The sequence below is a fragment of the Zalophus californianus genome, chromosome 3 (genome assembly GCF_009762305.2).
Source record: "Zalophus californianus isolate mZalCal1 chromosome 3, mZalCal1.pri.v2, whole genome shotgun sequence".
Classification (NCBI taxonomy): Eukaryota; Metazoa; Chordata; class Mammalia; order Carnivora; family Otariidae; genus Zalophus; species Zalophus californianus.
This window is the reverse complement of record NC_045597.1, coordinates 51,692,381-51,712,693: the sequence shown is the minus strand read 5'-3', so window position 1 is coordinate 51,712,693 and position 20,313 is coordinate 51,692,381. Positions and strand designations below refer to the sequence as shown.

Sequence of the window (20,313 nt, the reverse complement as noted above, 5' to 3'; positions counted from 1 at the left end):
GGAGTGGTAGAGGGAGAAGCAGGCTTCCTGCTGAGCAGGGAGCCCGATGTGGGTCTGGATCCCAGAAACCTGGGATCATGACCTGAGCCGAAGGCATACGCTTAACAACTGAGCCACCCAGGCGCCCCACTTCTATTCCTGCTTTTAGTCAAAACAATTTTTTTGTATTATAGCTATATAAAATATGAAGGCTTTTAACTGGAATTGTGGGAAGTAAAATGTCTTTACTTGGAGACAAATAATTGTTCCCTTCTCCCTTCTTAACTCAATAAAATTGAGAAGTTTTAGAGTGAATTCCTCTTTTTAATATTCATAGAAGAATCCTGATGATGATGTGATAGAGTTGGAGACGTTTGGGCAGGATGTTGCTTGCTTTTTTAAACACAGATGTGGGGGTGTTTTTGATTGTTTTAGGTCTTTTTTAAGATTTTTATGTATTTAGAGAGCGAGAGAGCACATACGCAAGCAGAGGAGGGGGTCTGGGGAGAGGGAGAGAGAATCCCAACCAGACCCCGCACTGAGTGCAGAGCCTGAGGCAGGGCTCAGTCCCATAACCCTGAGATCATGACCTGAGCCAAAATCAAAGAGTCCGACGCTTAACTGACTAAGCCACCCAGGCGCCACATGTTTTATGTCTTTGATACAGCGGTGGTGGTAATAGTTTTTGTTTGTTTTTTTTTTTAAGATTTTATTTATTTATTTGAGAGAGAGAATGAGATAGAGGATGAGAGGGTCAGAGGGAGAAGCAGACTCCCTGCTGAGCAGGGAGCCCAATGCGGGACTTGATCCCGGGACTCCAGGATCATGACCTGAGCCGAAGGCAGTTGCTTAACCAACTGAGCCAACCAGGCGCCCCTGTGTTTTTTTTTTTTTAATAAGTGATTAGTTGCTGTAATCCACAAGTTTTTTTTTTGAAGTGTATTCTTGTCCCCTTTTCTACTAATGCATATTCTTATTTTCAAAAGAAAAGGATTTTACTGCACGTACTGCCTATAGCTGTCTTTTTAAATTAACCATACATTTTGGATAATTTTTTGATGCCCTTAAGTATTCTACAGCGAAGTATTCCACTGTATGCATTCATTGTAGGTTAGTTAGCCAGTCCCTACTGTTTGACCTGTGCAGAATTATAGTAGGTAACTGTTTTGACTGCTGTATATTATCCCATGTAATCCTCACAAATACTGCATGGTGTAGGTATTTTTATCACCTGTTTACAGGTATAAACTGAACCCAGAGATGTTAAATAATTTGCCCAGATTTTTTTAGCTAATTATAATGATGATGACGATAATGATAATAGCATTCAGTTATTTGCCAGACACAGTGCTCTGTTCTTTTCCCACATGGTTTCATTTAACCCTGATAAGAACCCTAAATGAGGCAGACCCTATTAATAACATTTTACAAGAGAAATGGGCTCAGTGAGATTAGTTAACTTGTTTATAGTCATATTTCCAACAAGTAGCCCCTATTTATGACTCTTCTCTAAAATTATACAGTTGATAGTTTTTGTCCTGTTTTTAACCTCTGCTTATTTCTGAGGAAATAAGTAGAACTTCTAGCAGTAAAAGACACTTCCAGCAAGTTGTCTATCTTGGCTGCCTCATCTCTAAATTATGGATGGTAATCTCCTTTTACAGGGTTGTTCTATTAACTGAGATGACATATACAAAGCACACAGGATTTTAATAGTGCTCAAAAAATGTTACTGCTATTATTTTATCCTGATTATTCAGATTTTTATTCATGTTATAAAAGCAATACATATCAGAAAATTTAGGAAAAAATATAAAGGAGCTGAGAAAGTAATCAGTCTCACTACTGATGACATTTTGGCAAACTTCTAGGAAACTAGAATATTTTCCTATATTTAGATCTTTCACTACAGGTGATATATACTGGAATTTTTTGTTTATGGGACTATCTCTTACTAATTTCTTCAGAAAGAATAGAGACTGTGATCTTAGGTACTATCACAGTGCCTTGCCCACAGTAGGCACTCAGTAAATATTTGAATTGTACAATTAGAATTTCTGTGATTTTTCAGTTTCTCGTCATTAATTACTGTCTTCTGCATTTTAAAAAATGATTACAAAATGATTTGAGTGTAAAAATAAAGATGGTAGATGTGCAGTATGGCTTCAGGAAGACTGAGTTTACTCTATTTTTGGATGAAGCGGTTAGATACAGCCATTAAACATGTAAAGAGCTGAGTAAGAGAATATTGGGAAAATTACATTCTAAAGGTCAGGAACAATTGTTTAATGACTACAGCCTCGAAACAGACGGTTGTCAAAACTTTGCCCAAAAATATTTAGCAGTAAACTGCCACAGCTCTCTAGTCTCTGAGAAAGATGCCTTCAGGGTCGGTCTGTGACAGGAAGTGGGAGCTTTACCCTCCTAAGAAGGTGGTGTCTGGATGCCATGACCCTTTTGGGGTCATGGCTTCCCTTTAAATCTTGAAGTTCTTTCATTGGAAAATATTAAATTGTGTGTAAAGAATTGGGAAGTGGGTGATAGTATGCAAAATCATGAAAACTTAACCTGGAACAGCAGGGATTCATACTTAGTAATCTGTGAATACTGCTTTGGGATATTACTGAAAACCTTCCCTGGGCATTTGAGAGGAACATTCAAACCAAGGTTTTAAGTTAACTTGTAAATTATTTTGACTTAAATGAAAATAGAATAGCTTATTAATAGTTGCAATAAAAATATCTGAAATTGGGCTGTTGGTAACTCTTGGAGGTGGTACCTGCCAGGATCATTAAGACTTAAAACTTCATTTTTAAAAGCATGTATAAGCATTGAAAGTGAAATAGGGGTAAAAAGGGATTCACAGAAAATTAGCTCTCCCCACTTTTATCTTTTTAAAAAGCTACTTTAAGTGTGTTTTATTATGTGCCCCTATTTTAATGAATGGATTAAATATAATTAGGTTCAGGTCAGTGTGTCTCACTTGATAGACGTTGTTACTGAGAGCTTTGAGTTTGGCCTTACAAAGGCCTCTTGGTTCATACTGCACAATTACTCTGGTTATAGTGGCTTCAGTAGATGTGAATGCTAGTGTATGCTGCTCTGTAGGTGAAACAAGGAACACTCTCTAGGTGAAACAAGGAACCGTGCTTAAGTGCAGGAACAGGAGGTGTGAATATAAGGTGCCCTGAGGCAGAGGCTAGTTAAGGATAGTGTTGCCAGGTCTTCATTTCCAGATGAATTGAAAATTAAAGGAACAAGATGAAGTTTTAAATTTTAGGATGATAATATCCCTTTTCAGTAACTGTTGCTGTGTCATCGCCAGCTATTAGATTTTTGCCCCTTTTTGATAAATAATTCCAGCAGCAACAACTTAAAATAACCAAATTATTATCACTTAATACTGTGTATGAGAAAATATAGGTAGTGTTTTACTTTATAAAAATTAGTCATTCATTTTAGAGAATTCTAGGGATTCTTAAAATTGTTTTTATGTAGAATTTAAACACATAAATTACATTAAAAATACTATACTTTTTGTCTCTTTCCCAGTGACATTTGTTTCATGGTTTTTTCATTATGAAAACAGTTTTTTGTTAAATTTCTGTGCTAAAGAAAATACAAATACTCGGACTATACCCCTTCTATACCATCCGTTCCTATCTGATTAAAATTATTGGCAGATTTCTCGGTTAGTGTTCTGTTAAGGTATTTTAAAATGTAAATTTTAAGGATTCTGACATTAAATGCAGGTGGTAGAAAGATTACCAGTAATTGCTAGTTTAAATGATTTATCTGATTTAATGGTGTTAAAGAACCAGTGTGAGTAGCCTTTTCTTTCTGTTACATTTGTCTTTTGATTTTTTTTCCTATTTACAAAAGTAAATCCTTTTCTTAGAAAAAATTAGAACATAAAATTCTATTTTGAGGGGTGTGTGAGTGGCTTAGTTGGTTAAGCATCCGACTCTTGCTTTTGGTTCTGGTCATGATATGGAGCCCTGCATTGGACTCTTTGCTGGGTGTGGAGCCTGCGCTTAGAATTTTCTCTCTCCCTCTCCCACTGCCCCTCCCCGTGCTTGCACTTCCTCTCTCTAAAATATATTTATAAGACTGATAAGATATTTTTACAAAAATTCTATTTTGATTCTTAAACTGCGTAATAATTTATTAGTGCTATAAATGCTGATTTTGCTAGGCTTAGATTGGGAGTGAGCATTACTTGAACAAGGAAAACAAAAGGTAGATGTAAGTGCTCTGTGAGTGTATGTTACCGTTAAGGGTAGACTCTAGGGGGGACCAACCTTGATTAGATAGTTAAAGATGCTTTTAATATTTCATTTTAATAAGTGAAGCTAGTTCAGCATTCAGAGGCCCTTCATAGTTTGCCTTACACCTCTTTCATCTATTTTTTACTGTTCTAACATAAATCCTGGACTTGAGACAAATTGGTCTTGTCTCCACTCCCTGATGCACTGTGTCCTTTGAAACCTCAGGGCTCCAGTTTCAGGCTGTTGCTTTTGCCTCTGGGGACCTCCCCCTTCCACCATTGCAAATGCTCCTGCCCCTCAAAGCTTTTCAAGGTGTGCTGACACTTCTTCTTTTCACACCCATTTGTAATCTCTGCTTGTAATCATACTGTCAACTTTCTTTTAGTATCTCACCTACTTTCAGATGGCCTAGAACATGTTTTTAATATTTTTAAAAGTCCACCACATCCCTGAAGATTATAACTTGCTCATATTGGGTGTTTAATAATTATTGAGTGAATTATTATAAAAATTTTAGCATTAGTTGTATTATTTTTATACAGTGATATGACTTTGTCTCAGCTCTCAAATAATGTACAAGCAAATGTGGTAATTATTTTTTTAAAATACTGGTTTATTGGAGCACACATCGGTTGGGCATCTGCCTTCGGCTCGGGTCATGATCCCAGAGTTCTGGGATTGAGCCCCATGTGCTTCTCCCCCCCCCCCCCACTTGTGCTCTTTCTCACTCTCTCAAATAAATAAATTCTTAAAAAAAAAAAAGATTTATTTATTTTAGAGAGCATGAGCAGGGGGTGAAACAGGGAGAGAGACAGCGAAGGAAAGGGAAGCAGACTCCCCGCTGAGCATAGAGCCTGGCAAGGGGCTTGATTTCAACAACCAGAGCTGAAATCAACAGTCAGATGCCTATCCGACTGAGCCACCCAGGCACCCCTATAGTAATTCCTTTAGAACAGGGTTTCTCAATGGGGGGTGCTGTTGACATTTTGGGTTGGATAATTATTTGTTGTGGAGGGGTTGCCCTTTATGTTGTAGGATGTTTAGGTGCATCCCTAACCCCCACCCCAGTTGTGAAGACCAACAATAACCATATTGCCATATCACCCCTGGTTGAGAACAGTGCATTGGAAGAAAAAATATATGGATTTCAAGACTCTTAATTATAGCTTATAGTATGTATGTATGTTGTTTTTGAAGGGTGGCTTTTAAGTAGAAACAAAATGTTTCAAAGTTCTTCAAATTTAACCTTGTATAATTTAAGGAAATTATCTCGAGAGCACTATTCTTATAAAATTTTATGACTTAAGGAAATTGCATTTGTTTTTTACTGTTTTGTATATTTTACATGGAATAATAAATTTTATTTGGTGTTTCCTCCAGATTGAAATTAAAATGAAAAAGACAGAGGCTGTGAGATGGGAAAAGCTAGAGGGGCAAGGAGATGTGCCTAAACCGAAACAGTTCATAGCAGGTTTGTTTTCTGGCCTTGATGAACTTTAAATTCATATTGTGTTATATAGTTGAAGTTAAATAGTAAAGAGCATTCTTTCTACTCTCATTATTTATGTTCCCAGGAAAAGATTTATTGAGTGCAATAAGATTGCTCTGTAATGAATACAAAGTAGCCTTTCATGTGAAGTTTCTACCTTTTTCAATTCTTCAACACAGAATAAAAGTGAATGCTCTGCATAAACCCTGAGGGCATTGGGTTTATATTGTTTACCCAGTCACTGTATGACTTAGTTGAGGGTTGTTTTTGTGTGTTGCCCTTTCCTATTGCTTCTTTTTGGGTTGTAAGTGGATTAGAGGTTTATTCTGCTGAAATAATTTCCTCCTCTTCCCTCTCCCTTTCATTTATTCCTTTCTATTTCTTCTGATACTGTCAACTCTAATTTCCTGGACTTTCAGGGCTTCACAGAATAAAATATCTAACCCATTTCATTCTGTTGCTCCTAAAGAAGTGCTCACAAACAGGTCATGAAAACCTAAGAAAAGCCTAGGAGAAGAGTGGAAAACTAGGGTTGACTGTTTTTAACCCTGTAAGGGACAGACTACTTTATGTTGGGTCAATTTTAAGCCTATGCAATAGACAGGTGTTTTTCTAATGGAATGATTAATCTGCTAGATACTCTTAGGACCAGAACCTAAAGAGTGTATTTTATAGCAATGGCCTCATTAATGAAAGGAGAGAAAATGTTCTGATTTGATGACTAAAATGAGTTAATATTGTGTTTGAGTTACTTTTAGATTTTTCACTGTTCTTTCTGTAACATAAAACAGATTTCCTTGTGGCACCTTTTAGAAAACACTGAGTTAGCCAGCAAATCATTCATTTTATTTTATTTTTATTTTGAAATAATTTTAGATGCCCCTAGAAGTTGCAGAAATGATGAGTTCTCATGTACCCTTCACCCAGCTTCTCTGCATAATAACATCACAACTAGTCTGTTGTGTAATTAGCAAAACCAGGAAAATTGACACCAACAGATAATTTTTTAGGATTGAAATATTTGAAGTTGGTATTTCTGCTTCACATTTTATTTGAAAGAGGAAAGATGTTATGTGCTTCTTTTGGGTCTGACTCCCAGAGACTTGGGGGGCTGAGGTTTATATATAGCTCAAAAAGCATTTAAAAAAACAAAACAAAACCCTTTAAATGTAGTATTTCACTCGATTCTAACAACAGCCCTCTATAGTAGGCAGACCTGTTCTACAGGCGCCGAAAGTAAGCAACTTGCTTAAGCGCACCCAGCAGTTTTCATTGTCTAGGACTAAACTCTGGTCTTCAGGGTCTGGGTCTGGTTCTTACATAAACCCTATATGTGATACTGGTTGTTGCTGCATCTCCTAACAATGGAAAAAAGTCTCTGCCGACATGAGTATCTTTGCAGTTATTTGATATTATAATGAATGAACAAGGAAGTTAGGTTACCCATCCATTCCTCATAGTTTATCTACCATCTACAGGTGTTAAAGTTTTTCTGAGATTAAATAGAAAGATTTTTTAGTGTTATGGTTGCAGGGTTTTTCTAAACTCAATGCCTTGGATATTTCAGATGCTATTCCTCCTGTCCTGTTTTATATTTTTGTAAGGAATTAATATGCTTGTCAGATTCCTATGTCCTGCAAGCTGGTGACTGCAGATAAGGGCAAGTTGCTTGACCTGTCTGGGCCAGTTTTCTTATCTGTAAAATGGAGGTTAGAACCTGTGTTCCCATTCTTCTGGGGAGTCAGCATTAGGATTACTTAAACCCATGTTTTTTAGGCTTTTAATTTACTATGACATATTTTTTTGTTTGTTTTCTTTGGCTACTAGTGAAAATGCACATAGATAGAGGGGAATACTGGTGGAGGAAGGGTAGATCAGAAAACTGTATGTTTACCCTAAATAAAACTGTGAGGGGGGTGCTGTTTAGTTTTGTTTTGCCTGGGGGATAGGCAGAGAGAAAGACTGACAGGTGAAGAGAAGAGATGGAACAACAAACTGAACAGTTACTGGTTTCACATTTCTGGACTATTTTGAGGAAAGGGATATAGAGAGGTAATAGTGGACGGGGGACATGTAATGTGTCCTAATTTATTAATAGGGAAACTTTGAATCAGGTTTTTTTTAAAGCTCTGCACTGCACTGTCCAGTATAGTCACCACATATATTTGCTGAGCATTTAAAAATGACTAGTCTGGATTGAGTTGTGCTGGAGTATAAAATACCAGATTTTGAAGACCGTATGAAAGGAAGAATATAAAATGTTTTAATATATTTATATTGATCCATGTTGAAATGATACTGTTTTGAATATATTAGGTTAAATAAAATATATTACTAAAATGCATTTCACGTGATGATTCTTAATAACGGCTACTAGAAATTTTTAAATTATGTATGTGGCTCACATTTGTGGCCTGCGTTATATTTCCATTGGAGAGTGAACAGAACTGCTCTTATAACTTCTAGGTAGATTACTTTTTAATTACTTGGGTGCCACCATCTTGATTCCCTTAGTCTTTAGGATAGCCTTGGCAGTGCCCTGAGCCCCTGGGCCAGTCAGTAGCCTCTCTGGTTGTAAGCAGCCTCCATTTACCCCCGTGTGCCCTGCAAGATACTGTTATTTTCAATGTGTGCATGAGTGGGCATTGAACTCTAAATGATCACATGGTGTATTTTTCAATGTTCAAGAATTGGTTATTATCTCCTGTTGAAGTAATCTAATAATTTAATGGGAGAGGATGGAGTCTTAATTCACTGTCTAATGGCATAGATAATTATATTTTCAGTTTAGCTCTACTCTGAAAGATCGAGAAGCACCTCAAAAAAGTCACATTTTTAACATTAAAATCTTGTTTGTAAGAGAAATTTCTTAATGAAGCATTATTTAAAAACACTATTTTTAGAATTGTTTATACTATCTTTGCAACTTTTCTGTAAATATAAAAGTTCTAGTATACTTCTCACTCAGTCCCCTCATTATTAACACAAAGAATCTGTTTTTAATCTAATTTTACATAATATACCAAAAATGTACACTTTATTAGATTTTGCTCAAAAGAAACTTCCGGATTTTACATTACTCTGATTCAGTTTTTAGAAGTGTAAATCTGATTATTGATGTATATATCAGAAAGACATTTATTATAAACATGAAATTTAGTGACCTAAACTATTTGCTAAGATGTTCTATATACCATGGTCACAAAGTTTACATATTCTTGACCTAATCATCACGTGTTGATTAATCACTTCTATCTTTTTTACTCCATAGATGTAAAGAACTTATATCCATCATCATCTCATTATACAAGAAATTGGGATAAATTGGTTGGTGAAATCAAAGAAGAAGAAAAAAATGAGAAGTTGGAGGGAGATGCAGCTTTAAACAAATTATTTCAGCAGATCTATTCAGATGGTTCTGATGAAGTGAAACGTGCTATGAACAAATCATTTGTAAGAACATAAGCTTGAAAAATACATATTGTAGTAAATTTCAGAAATTTTTTAAGATTAAGTAGGCAGTTTGAAACCAAATTGTATATACTGTAGTTGGGAGGCCTTTTTGAATAGGCTTCATCTGAACATTTCTTTCTGTTCTAAACTTAGAATAATTATTGAGGAAGTTGGAAACTTGTGGGGGAGTTGAGACTCAAGTGGTTTATTCCAAATAAATATTTTTTAGTCGCTGAGTTAGAACTTGGAAGGCTGAAGAAATACTCAATTACTGTAGTTGGATTTATCGCAATAGCTGAAGGAGCCTCCATTAGAACCATATATAGTGGCCTCTGTCAGAGATGAAGAATATAGACAGGAAACTGCCAGAACAGTGTTTGGCAAGTAGAAAGTGCATATTAATTACTCATTGGTTTGGTAATAATTTGTTGATGAAGAAAATAAGGCCCAGGACAACTTAAATATCACCCCGAATTAGGCCCCAAGTTCTGAGATTTTAATAATAAGTCATCTCTGTAGAACTGGGTTGATTATTTTGCCTTACTTGTAATCATTTGACTTTTATCAGTAGCTTTGGAAATGTCACTCTCTTCTTTTAAGGCATTTAGATTCAAATTAGTACTTAGTTAATAAAGTCTTTTGAGACTCAGATATTCCACAGAAGTGACTGTGTTGTAACTGCTCATGATTGAGCTTTTCACTGTTGATTTAAAAAAGTTTTTTTAAACTTTTTATGTTGAAATAATTACAGATTTATATGCAGTTGTAAGAAATAATGCAGAGATCCCTTGTATCCTTTACACAGTTTCCCCTAGTGGAATCGTCTTGCAGAGCTACAGTACAGTATCACAACCCTGATGATGACCGTTCAGATAGAGAACATTTCCAGTGCCACAGGATTCTTTCACTGTTGTCATTTCATAGCCATACACACTTCCTCCCACCCCTGCCTCTCCTTAACTCCTGCCACCACTAATCTGACAAGTCTTTGTGAGATAGTTTGCAAATATTTTCTCTCAATCTGTAGTTTGTCTTTTTATTTTCTTAATTGTCTTTGGCAGAGCTAAAGTATTTAATTTTGATGAAGTTCAGTTTATCACTTTTTCTTTTTATGGATTATGCTTTTAGTATCAAGTCTAGAACTTTTGCCTAGTCTTAGATCTGAAAATTTCTTTCAATAAAAGTTTTATGGTTTTACATATTACCTTGACGTCCATGATCCATTTTGAGTTAATTTTTATATAAAGTTGAGATGTAGGTTGAGGGTTTTTTTTGTATGTTTTGTTTTTGGCCTGTATGCGTTCATTTGCTCCAGAAGCAGTTGTTGAAAAACTGTCTTTCTTCCATTGAATTGTTTTTGTGTATCTCAAAAATTACTTGAGCATATTTGTCTCAGTCTATTTCTGGGTTCTCTGTTTCATTGATCTACATGTCTGTCCCTCTGTAATATTACAGTCTTGATTATTTTAGCTATGTAAGTTTTGAGTCCAGGAAGAGTCATTCCTTCTACTTGGTTAATCATTTTCAAAATTGTTTTAGATATTCCAGTTCCTTTGCTTTTCCACATAAACTTTAGAATATTTTGTTTATATGTATCAAAATATCCTGTTAGGAATTGCACTGAACTGTGTATCAGTTCATAGAGATTGACCTTTTTACTGTGTTGAATCTTCCAATCCATTTATTTAGATCTTTGATTCTTTCATCAGCATTGTGCAGTTTTCCACATGTAAATCCTAAACATGTTTTGCAAGATATACCTAAGTATCCTTTTTTTTGAGTGATTGTAAATTATATTGTATATTTAACTTTCATGTCCATATGCTAGTATTTAGAAATACAGTTGGTTTTTTTATCTTACATTCTGTGACCCTGCTAAACTCACTTATTCTGGGGAATTTTTTGGTAAATTACATGTGATTTTCTTTTTTTAAAAATATTTTATTTACTTGAGAGAGAGAAAGAGCAAGAGCACAGAGGGAGAGGGAGAAGCAGACTGAGCAGGGAGCCCGATGCAGGACTCGATCCCAGGACCCTGAGATCACGACCTGAGCTGAAGGCAGACGCTCAGCTGACCGAGCCACCCAGGCACCCCTACATGTGATTTTCTATGTAGACAGTCATATCTTCAAAGAGGGACTTTTTAAATCTGGTATTTGTGACTTTTATCTCCCCCCCCCCCTTTTTTTTTTTGCTGTATTGCAGTGGCTAGAACTTCTGGGACTATGTTGAAAAGTGTGGTGAGAGTGGACATTTATGCCTTATTCCCCATTTTAAGGGAAAACCATTCAGTCTTTCACCATTAATTATAATGTTAGTGGTAGGTTTTTTGCATGATGCTCTGTCAGGTTAAAGTTCTAACAAAGATTTTTTTGGCCTGTATGCGTTCATTTGCTCCAGAATGAGATTTTTTACCATGAATGGCTGTTGACTTTTGGGAAGGTAGCTATTTGGCTCACCACTCTACCACCAACACTGCACAGCTAGCTGTTCACTTTTGAATTCAAATGCTTTTTCTGCATTGATCAGAATGATTATGGGATTTTTCTTCTTTAACTTGTTACAACAGTGATTTTATATGATTAATGTGATATTTCTACTAGAACCAACCTTGCATCCTTGGCATACCTCCCCTGGTCATAGTGTATAATTCTTTTTATATTTTGCTCAATTCTACTTTCAGATACTTTGTTAAGGATTTTTGGGTCTGTATTCATGAGGGATATTGGTCTGTAGTATTCTTTTTTTGTATGTCTTTTTCTGGTTTTGGTATCTGTGTAACACTAACTTCACAATATGAATTGGGAAGTGCTCTGTCTTCTTCTGTTTTGGGGAAGAGATTATATAGAATTGGTGTTAGTTTTTCTTTAAACTAGGGAAACCATCTGGGCCTGGATATTTCTTTTTTGGCCAGATTTTAAATTACATAATTATTCTAATAGCTTATTAGGACTGTTCAGATTATCTATTTCATATTGAGTGACTTGTGGCAGTTTGTGGTTTTGAGCATTTTATTCTGTTTGTCTAACCTGTCAGTGTTGGTAGTATTTTCTTACTGTTTTTGTTTTGATATTTACAGGGTCTGTAGTGATACTCCATTTCGTTCCTATGGCGGTAATTTGTGCCTTCTTTTAGTCTTGAGGTTTGTCAGTGTTACTGAATTTTTTTTTCCCCACAGAATCAGCCCTTTGTTGACTTAATATATTTTCTTCAATTTTTTATTAGAAATTCCATTCATTTCTGTTCTTTGTTATTTTCTTCCGTCTGCTTCCTTTGGGTTTATTTTGCTATCTTTGTAGGTTGTTCAGATGTTAATTAGATTGTTGATTTGACTTTCTGTTTTCTGTTGTGTATGTTTATGCTATGAATTTCCCTCTTAGCAGGGTTTTAGCTGTCTCTCACAAGTTCTGATGTTATATTTTCATTCAGTTTAATACGTATTTTGATTTTAGTTGAGACTTCATCACATGGATTGTTTAGAAGTGTGTTCGTCAGTTTCCAGGTGTTTGGAGATTTTCCTATTAACCTTATTACTGGTTTCTAATTTTATTCCATTGTGATTTGAGATTATGTACCATGTGATGTACATTCTTTGTTTTATTGCCCAGCATTTGGCCTATCTGAAGTTTATGTTTCGCTTGAAAAGAAGGTGTATTCTGTTGTTAGAAGGAGTGTTGCTTGTTGAATTCTTCTGTATTGCTGATTTTGTCTTATTCTGTCAATTTTTGCTTCACATATTTTGCAGCTCTTTATGGTGCATATGCATTTAGGATTGCTGTATCTTCGTGGTGGGTTGGCCTTTTTATCATATATACATGTCATTCTCTAGCTCTGGTAATTTTCTTTGCTCTGATACTAATGTAGCCAATTCTTCTGTCTTTTGATTAATTTTTGCATGATGTCTTGTTCCATTCTTTTATTTCCAACCTGTCTGTATCATATTTAAATTGATTTGAGTCCTACTGTTTTTTTAAAGTGAGTTTCTTGGGGACAGCATATAGTTGGGTTATGTTTTTTCACTTCTTCTGTCAGTCTCTGTCTTTTAATTGATGTATTCAGATCCTTTACATTGAATATAATTATTGATATTTTAGGACTTTAATTCTACCATTTTATTTATTTTTTGTTCTTTTGTTTTTCCTGCCTTCCTCTGAGTACTTTTAAATATTTTTTAGTTTCATTTTTATTTATTTATAATTTTTTTAGTGTTTCTTCTTTGTATAGCATTTTTAGTGGTTGCTCTGTATACTAGCTGTATTATACATAGCTTATCAGAGTTTACTGGTGTCATTTTTCTTGTCAGTTTGAAGTGTAGAAGCCTTACCTCCTCCCTTTATGTCCCTTTACCCTCTCTCATTTATAATTTTCACAAGTATTTCCTCTATATACATTGTTATATTTTCATTCAACTGTCACATGTAATTTAGAAAGCTCAAGAGAAAAAGCAAATTCTACTTTGTTTTCGTTTTTAATGTTCTGAGGTTCTGTTACTACTTTAGAGAACTTTAGGCATTCTTTTTTTTTTTTTAATAATAATTATTTTTTAAAAAATTTTTAAGTAGGCTCCATGCCCAGAGTGGAGCCCAGTGCGGGGCTTGAACTCAAGACCTGAGCTGAGATTGAGTCATATGCTTAACCGATTCAGGTGCCCCCTGGCATTCTTTTAGATCTGCCTGTGACAGATTCTCTGTCAGCATGGATTTCTTTGGGTTTATTCTGATTGGGGTTTGTTGAATCTGTAGGTTTATGTGTCTTGCCAAATTTGGGAAATATTCAGCCATTATTTCGTTGCGTACTTTTTCAGATCTACCTCCTTCTTCCTGGAACCTGATGATACAAGATAAATATTTTGTTACAGTATCACACATCCCTGGGACTTTCTTCATTTTATCTCTCTTTTCTTTCTTTTGTTCAGATTAGGTGATTTATATTGTCCTGTTTTCAGGTGCACTGGTGCTTTTCTCAAAAAAAAGGTCCCTTCTATTCTGTTCTTTAGTGTTATCCACTTACCTTGTATTTCAGTTGTAGTTTTTGATTCTAAAACATTTGATGGTTCTTTATATTGTCTTTTCTTTGCTGTATTCTATTTTTCATTTGGTTCAACCAAATTCATGATTTCTAGTAAAGCATTTTTTTACTATGATTACTTTAAAATCTTTGTCAGATAATTTTAACATTTTTCTCATCTCAACATTAGCATCTGTAGATTGTCTTTTATTTTTTTATTTATTTGAGAGAGAATGAGAGAGAGCACGAGAGGGAAGAGGGTCAGAGGGAGAAGCAGACACCCTGCTGAGCAGGGAGCCCGATGCGGGACTCGATCCCAGGACTCCAGAATCATGACCTGAGCCGAAGGCAGTCGCTTAACCAACTGAGCCACCCAGGCACCCTGTTGATTGTCTTTTAAAAAAAAATAGAATCCGAAATTTTCCTTGTGCTTGGTGTTTTTTTTACCAGCAACAAGTGATTTTCAGTTGAAACTTGGATGTTTTCATGTTCTGCTGTGAGACTGGATCTTATTTAAATCCTCTTAGGGACACCTGGGTGGCTCAGTCAGTTAAGCATCTGCCTTCGGCTCAGGTCACAGCCCCGGGATCCTGGGATTGAGTCCTGCATCGGGCTCTCTGCTCCGTGGGGAGCCTGCTTCTCCCTCTCCCACTTCCCCTGCTTGTGTTCCCCCTCTTGCTGTGTCTCTCTGTCAAATAAATAAATAAAATCTTAAATAAAATCAAATAAATCCTCCATCTTATTTGGCTCTCTCTGTCAATCACTCAGAGGAAGGGAAGGCACTGCCTCATTATTGCTAGGTGGAGGTGGAAATCCAGGCACCCTAATCAGCCTCCTTAGACATCCCAGGGCATCTCTTCACCATGGCTGGGAGTGAGGTAGATGTCTCTTGGTTTTCACTGATACCACAGGTGGCAGAGGAGGTGGCTTCATGATAGCCCAGCATGGGTGGAAGTCTAGGCTCCTCACGTAGCTTTTACTGGCCTTGGGTGGGGATGGCACCACGGTTTTTTTCTGTGGTGTCTAGTGCAGTGGAGCAATTATAATCTAAAACTTTTCTGTCTTCCTAAGCTTTTTGTCTTTCTTCATCCTTTAGCTAGAGAAACCAGGTTTCTGTTCGAGCTTTTTTTGTGTGTGCCTCTTAGTGTTTCCAGCTTCTTCAGCAGCAACTCTAGGACATGAGGCAGAAAAGAAAACCCAGGGGACTCACCACCATGTTATGTTGTTCCTTGGCTCCCAAGGTCCCTAGCTGATCTGTCTTCTTGCCTTCATCTTCTAGAGTATTCTTATGTTTATTTACATATATATAATGTCCAAGGTTTTTAGTAGTACTAAGTGGGAAGAACAGGGTAAAATACATCTACTCTGTGTCCCCAGGAAGAGAAGTCAGTTTCAGTATTGACTTTTTTAAGAGTATGCCAGACAGAATAACAGTGTGTAAAATTTCAAAGATAGATTATAGAATCTGCATCCATTTTCATACAGAGGCTTTGCTAATAGTAACTGAACCATATACACCCATTAAACAAGCCACCTGGAACATACCAAGTGCTTCTGGGAAAACAAGGGCAATAGACTCTGTCATCTATGATCTTCCAGTCTAATTGGGAAAAAAAGACCAACATGTACAAAATCATCAGAGGGAAATGCTAAATTGCACTGTAGTCCATAAGGGAAGAGGGGAAAATAAATGTCATCAGTAAATATCAGATTATAAACTAAATCTGAGTCCTTCATCTTCATAGGAGTAGTTTATTATATAGAATTTATCTCTCTTTATTCAAATTTTTTAAAGTCTTAAATTCCAGTTAGTTACTATACATGTAATCTTAGTTTCAGGGGTACAAAATAGTGATTCAGCACTTCCATACATCACCCGGTACTCATCACAAGTATACTCCTTAATCCTTATCCCCTATTTAACCCATGCCCCCATCCACCTCCCCTCTGGTAACTGTCAGTTTGTTCTTTATAGTTAAGGATCCATTTCTTGGTTTGCCTCTCTCTCTTTGCTCCTTTGTTTTGTTTCTTAAATTCCACATATGAGTGAAATCACTTGGTGTCTGTCTCTGACTGACATTTCAGTTAGCATAATACCCTCTAGCTCCATCCATGTCATTGCTAATGGCAGGATTTGTGTGTGTGTGTGTGTGTATAATATTCCATTGTATATGTATACCACTTCTTTTTTCTTTTTTTCTTCTCAGATGTGGGTTAGGATTAGGTTAGAGTTAGGGCCAGGGTTGAGGGTATATGCCTGGTATCCTGCAATTTGGAGAACTCTCCAGAGGGCTTGATGACATTAGGATTGGGGTTAGGGGTTTAGGATGTTAATGGGTTTATATTAATGAGAGAAGATTTGTTATTTGAATGACAGTTTATACACACCGTAGTTCAGTGAGGTAAGCACAAGGCTCATGCTATATGCTGCTAACGTATGTTTACATATACTTATATCTTAAAGAAGGTGTTACTTAAAACATATTATAAGCTGTATAGTTTCATTCAAGTAAGAATAGGTCTATTCCCACATGCTTCTACATACTACATTTACAAAGATTCATATCAATATTTTATTTGAAGTCTATCATGTGCCCATCCGTTCTGGCTTAGATCTAGGATATAAGTGTTAGTAAAATATGTGCCTTGCCTTGTAGGAGCTCTCAGCTTTAGTTGGAACTAAGGGTACGAAACATATAAAAGAAAGCAGACCCTTAAAATTCTAACAGTGTAGTGTGATACATATTAATGGTAATTATGCTCATACAGAACACAAATTCTACAAAGGTAGAGTCCTGATTAGGGTCAAAGGAGGCCACAGAGAAATGGTGAAATGTTATGTTTAGAGGATAACTAAACAATAGGGGGGAAATAAACTGGTGGCAAAGAACATCCCATGCAAAGCAACCCATGTAAGGGAGCTTGACAGGGAGTGTGGGGCATGAGGTTATATTGAGGTTCCAGTGTAATAGTCGGGTTTGTAACTATATACATATGCCAGCAGCACAGCTGATCATGTAAAAATGTTTAGATCTGAATAATTCACACTGTTTTTTGCTGTGATCCAAGTCAGTTAATTTTTTTAAGATAACAAATGTCCAGAGGTTTTTTTTAGAATGTACTTATGAATGTGCTAGGGTTTTTGGTGGGTGGTGTATTCTATAGATGGTAAATAGATAATCAGTTCTTTACTGAGGTACTGATTCTATGTACTTGTGTGTATGCACATTGATTTGAAAAAAATTCCAGCATTCCCTTGTATATATTTGTCACAGAGCATTACGAAGGGGATCTTAAAAGTTTTGTCCAACTAGTATAGAAAGAGTTTACTTTGTCTGGTCTTTACTGTCTTTAACAAAAGAGATTATTATTTTCTTGGGGAGCCAGTTTTATTTTCATCAGAAGGTAGATTTTCCACATTTACCTCAATGCTGATTAGCCAAGGGAGATGTGCTTTATATGACTGTATGAACATGATGCCTTCTACCTAACTTATTTGAAAAGCCCAAGATTAAATCAAAATATCTTGTGTTTATATTGAGCCAAACATAGGCTATATTTAGAACACTATGCTTGGAACATTTTTAGAAAAATACTCTGATTATATGGTCCAGGGATTAATCTATTTTTATTTCTTATTGCAGATGGAGTCTGGTGGTACAGTTTTGAGTACCAACTGGTCTGATGTAGGTAAAAGGAAAGTTGAAATCAATCCTCCTGATGATATGGAATGGAAAAAGTACTAAATAAATTAATTTGCTATCACTGTATTGCATATATTCACCTATGCCCATTGTGTATTAATATCGCATTCTTGAATTTTGAACTCTGAGTATCTTTTTGAAAGGTTATACCTCTTTACGTCTTTGTGCTTTAGAAATTATTTTCCTTCCAAGCGTTCTAAGAGTCTAATGAAGAACTAAGATCATTTTTTAACACTTTTGTCCTTAAGGATTTCAGACATGCTGAAATGGAATAAAGTATCATTTGCTACTAGATAGATTAGTTCTACCTAGTTATGGAAGTGGAAAAATCATCAGTGGGATATCTTGGGTTATTGCCTTATTTTTGATGGAGTATTCTGTTAATAATTTATTAGATTTGGCAGTTTTGGGTGAGCATAGATTTTCTTTCACCTTCCGTGTTACATTGTTTGCTTTTAAAAACAGCTTTTGGATGGAGTTGTAAATACAATTTTTCTATGAAGAAGTTTGGTTTATTTACCTTTTTCTTAAGTTTTGTAATGAGAACTTTGAGAAATTATAACAGGGAATTCTTATTTGGTTATTTTTATGGGAAATATTTGTAGTTACACTGAGATTTTGGTCCTTACCTTCCAAATTCCTGTATAAAACATAGACACCTGAGTTTAACATGCTGCAAATTTATCCATACTGAAGGCTAATCTGTGAAATTGGGCCAAAGAGTGATTTAAGAAAGCCCAACACTGCTTCTTTTTTTTTTTTTTTTTTTATTGTTATGTTAATCACCATATATTACATCATTAGTTTTTGGTGCAGTGTTCCATGATTCATTGTTTGTTCATAACACCCAGTGCTCCATGCAGAACGTGCCCTCCTCAATGCCCATCACCAGGCTAACCCATCCCCCTACCCCCCTCCCCTCTAGAACCCTCAGTTTGTTTTTCAGAGTCCATCATCTCTCATGGTTCGTCTCCCCCTCTGACATACTCCCCTTTTCTTCCTCTCCTGTTATCTTCTTCTTTTTCTTTTTTCTCAAAATATGTTGCATTATTTGTTTCAGAAGTACAGATCTGTGATTCAACAGTCTTGCACAATTCACAGCGCTCACCGTAGCACATACCCTCCCCAATATCTATCACCCAGCCACCCCATCCCTCCCACCCCCAACCACTCCAGTAACACTCAGTTTCTTTCCTGAAATTAAGAATTCCTCATATCAGTGAGGTCATGTGATACATGTCTTTCTCTGATTGACTTATTTCACTCAGCATAACACCCTCCAGTTCCATCCACGTCGTTGCAAATGGCAAGATCTCATTCCTTTTGATGGCTGCATAATATTCCATTGTGTATATATACCACATCTTCTTTATCCATTCGTCTGTCGATGGGCATCTTGCTGGGGTTTTTTTGTTGTTGATTTTTTGGGAGGGGCACATCAGGAGGCTTGAAATTACTGGTGGTTTGTTTTGTTTTGAGGTTTTGTTTTGTTTTTGTTTTTCTGTAATTTTTTCTTTCTTAGAATATTTCTCTTCTCACATCCCAACGATTACTTTGGTTTCAGTGGTTTAGGCTAGCTGCTGAGAGGGTAATTTAATAGGTATATATTTAGTATGTACTCTATTTCTAGAGTAAATAGATACCATGGGAATACAAAAAGTAAAGACATGATCATTAACTTCAAAGAGCTTATAATCTAGCAGAGAGAAACTTAACATTCATGAAAGAATTATGGAATGGCTGATTGCTGAACTCATTATAAATACAGTCTTGAGACAGAAAAATAGTGTTTTATGATTAAATTTTTTGCAGTCTCAGCTGTTACAAAGTATAGGCCATTGATAATCTGTAGGTCTGACTTTGCTTTTTGACCATAATTGTTGAATTGTTGAGGTTGATGTCTTAGGTTTCAGTGCGGCAAGGCATTCCTGTACCCTCATAGCTGAGGATAGGGTGAATCAGAGGTGAATCAGCCATTGGTTCAGCCTCCTAAAGAGTGAGAATTCAGTCCCTTCAATCTAGTCATTTGACTTGAAATGTAGCAGGGTTCCTGAGGAAAATGGTGGTGGGGTGATATCTGACTTTACCCAAACCTCTTACAGCCTGTTAATGCACCTGGGAGTTTTCATTTGTCCTTTTGCCCACTTAAGACTACAGGCTACTTTTTTGATTCTTCAGCACTGAAGGAAAAGGCAAAATTAATTTCTTGCTTGTGTGAATTTCTGAAATTTTCTCCTTAAGGAAATTAGATAGTAGTTTTAGTATTCTGTATGCCACAGTTTCTCAGTACCATTAATCCTAAAGGGGGGTAGGGAGGCCAATGCTACAGATACGTTAAGTTGGGCATACAGCACTTCCCCAGAGACAGGAATCCTAGCTTCAGCAAATCTCTGCCACTAATTAGCTTTATAAT

At 36.1% G+C, this 20,313-nt stretch overlaps 1 protein-coding gene across 1 annotated transcript in view; it reads left to right on the top strand.

Annotated features, from left to right (window-relative positions):
- The window catches only part of SUGT1 (SGT1 homolog, MIS12 kinetochore complex assembly cochaperone), a 40,349-nt gene extending 21,944 nt beyond the window's left edge, over positions 1–18,405 (top strand). Inside the window, exons 11-13 of the mRNA XM_027591220.2 lie at positions 5,628–5,718; positions 9,008–9,189; positions 17,841–18,405. Coding sequence (XP_027447021.1) covers positions 5,628–5,718; positions 9,008–9,189; positions 17,841–17,942 — 375 coding nt within the window. The 3' untranslated portion in view covers positions 17,943–18,405. The remainder of the gene's footprint in view (positions 1–5,627; positions 5,719–9,007; positions 9,190–17,840) is intronic.
- Positions 18,406–20,313: the final 1,908 nt, after the last annotated feature.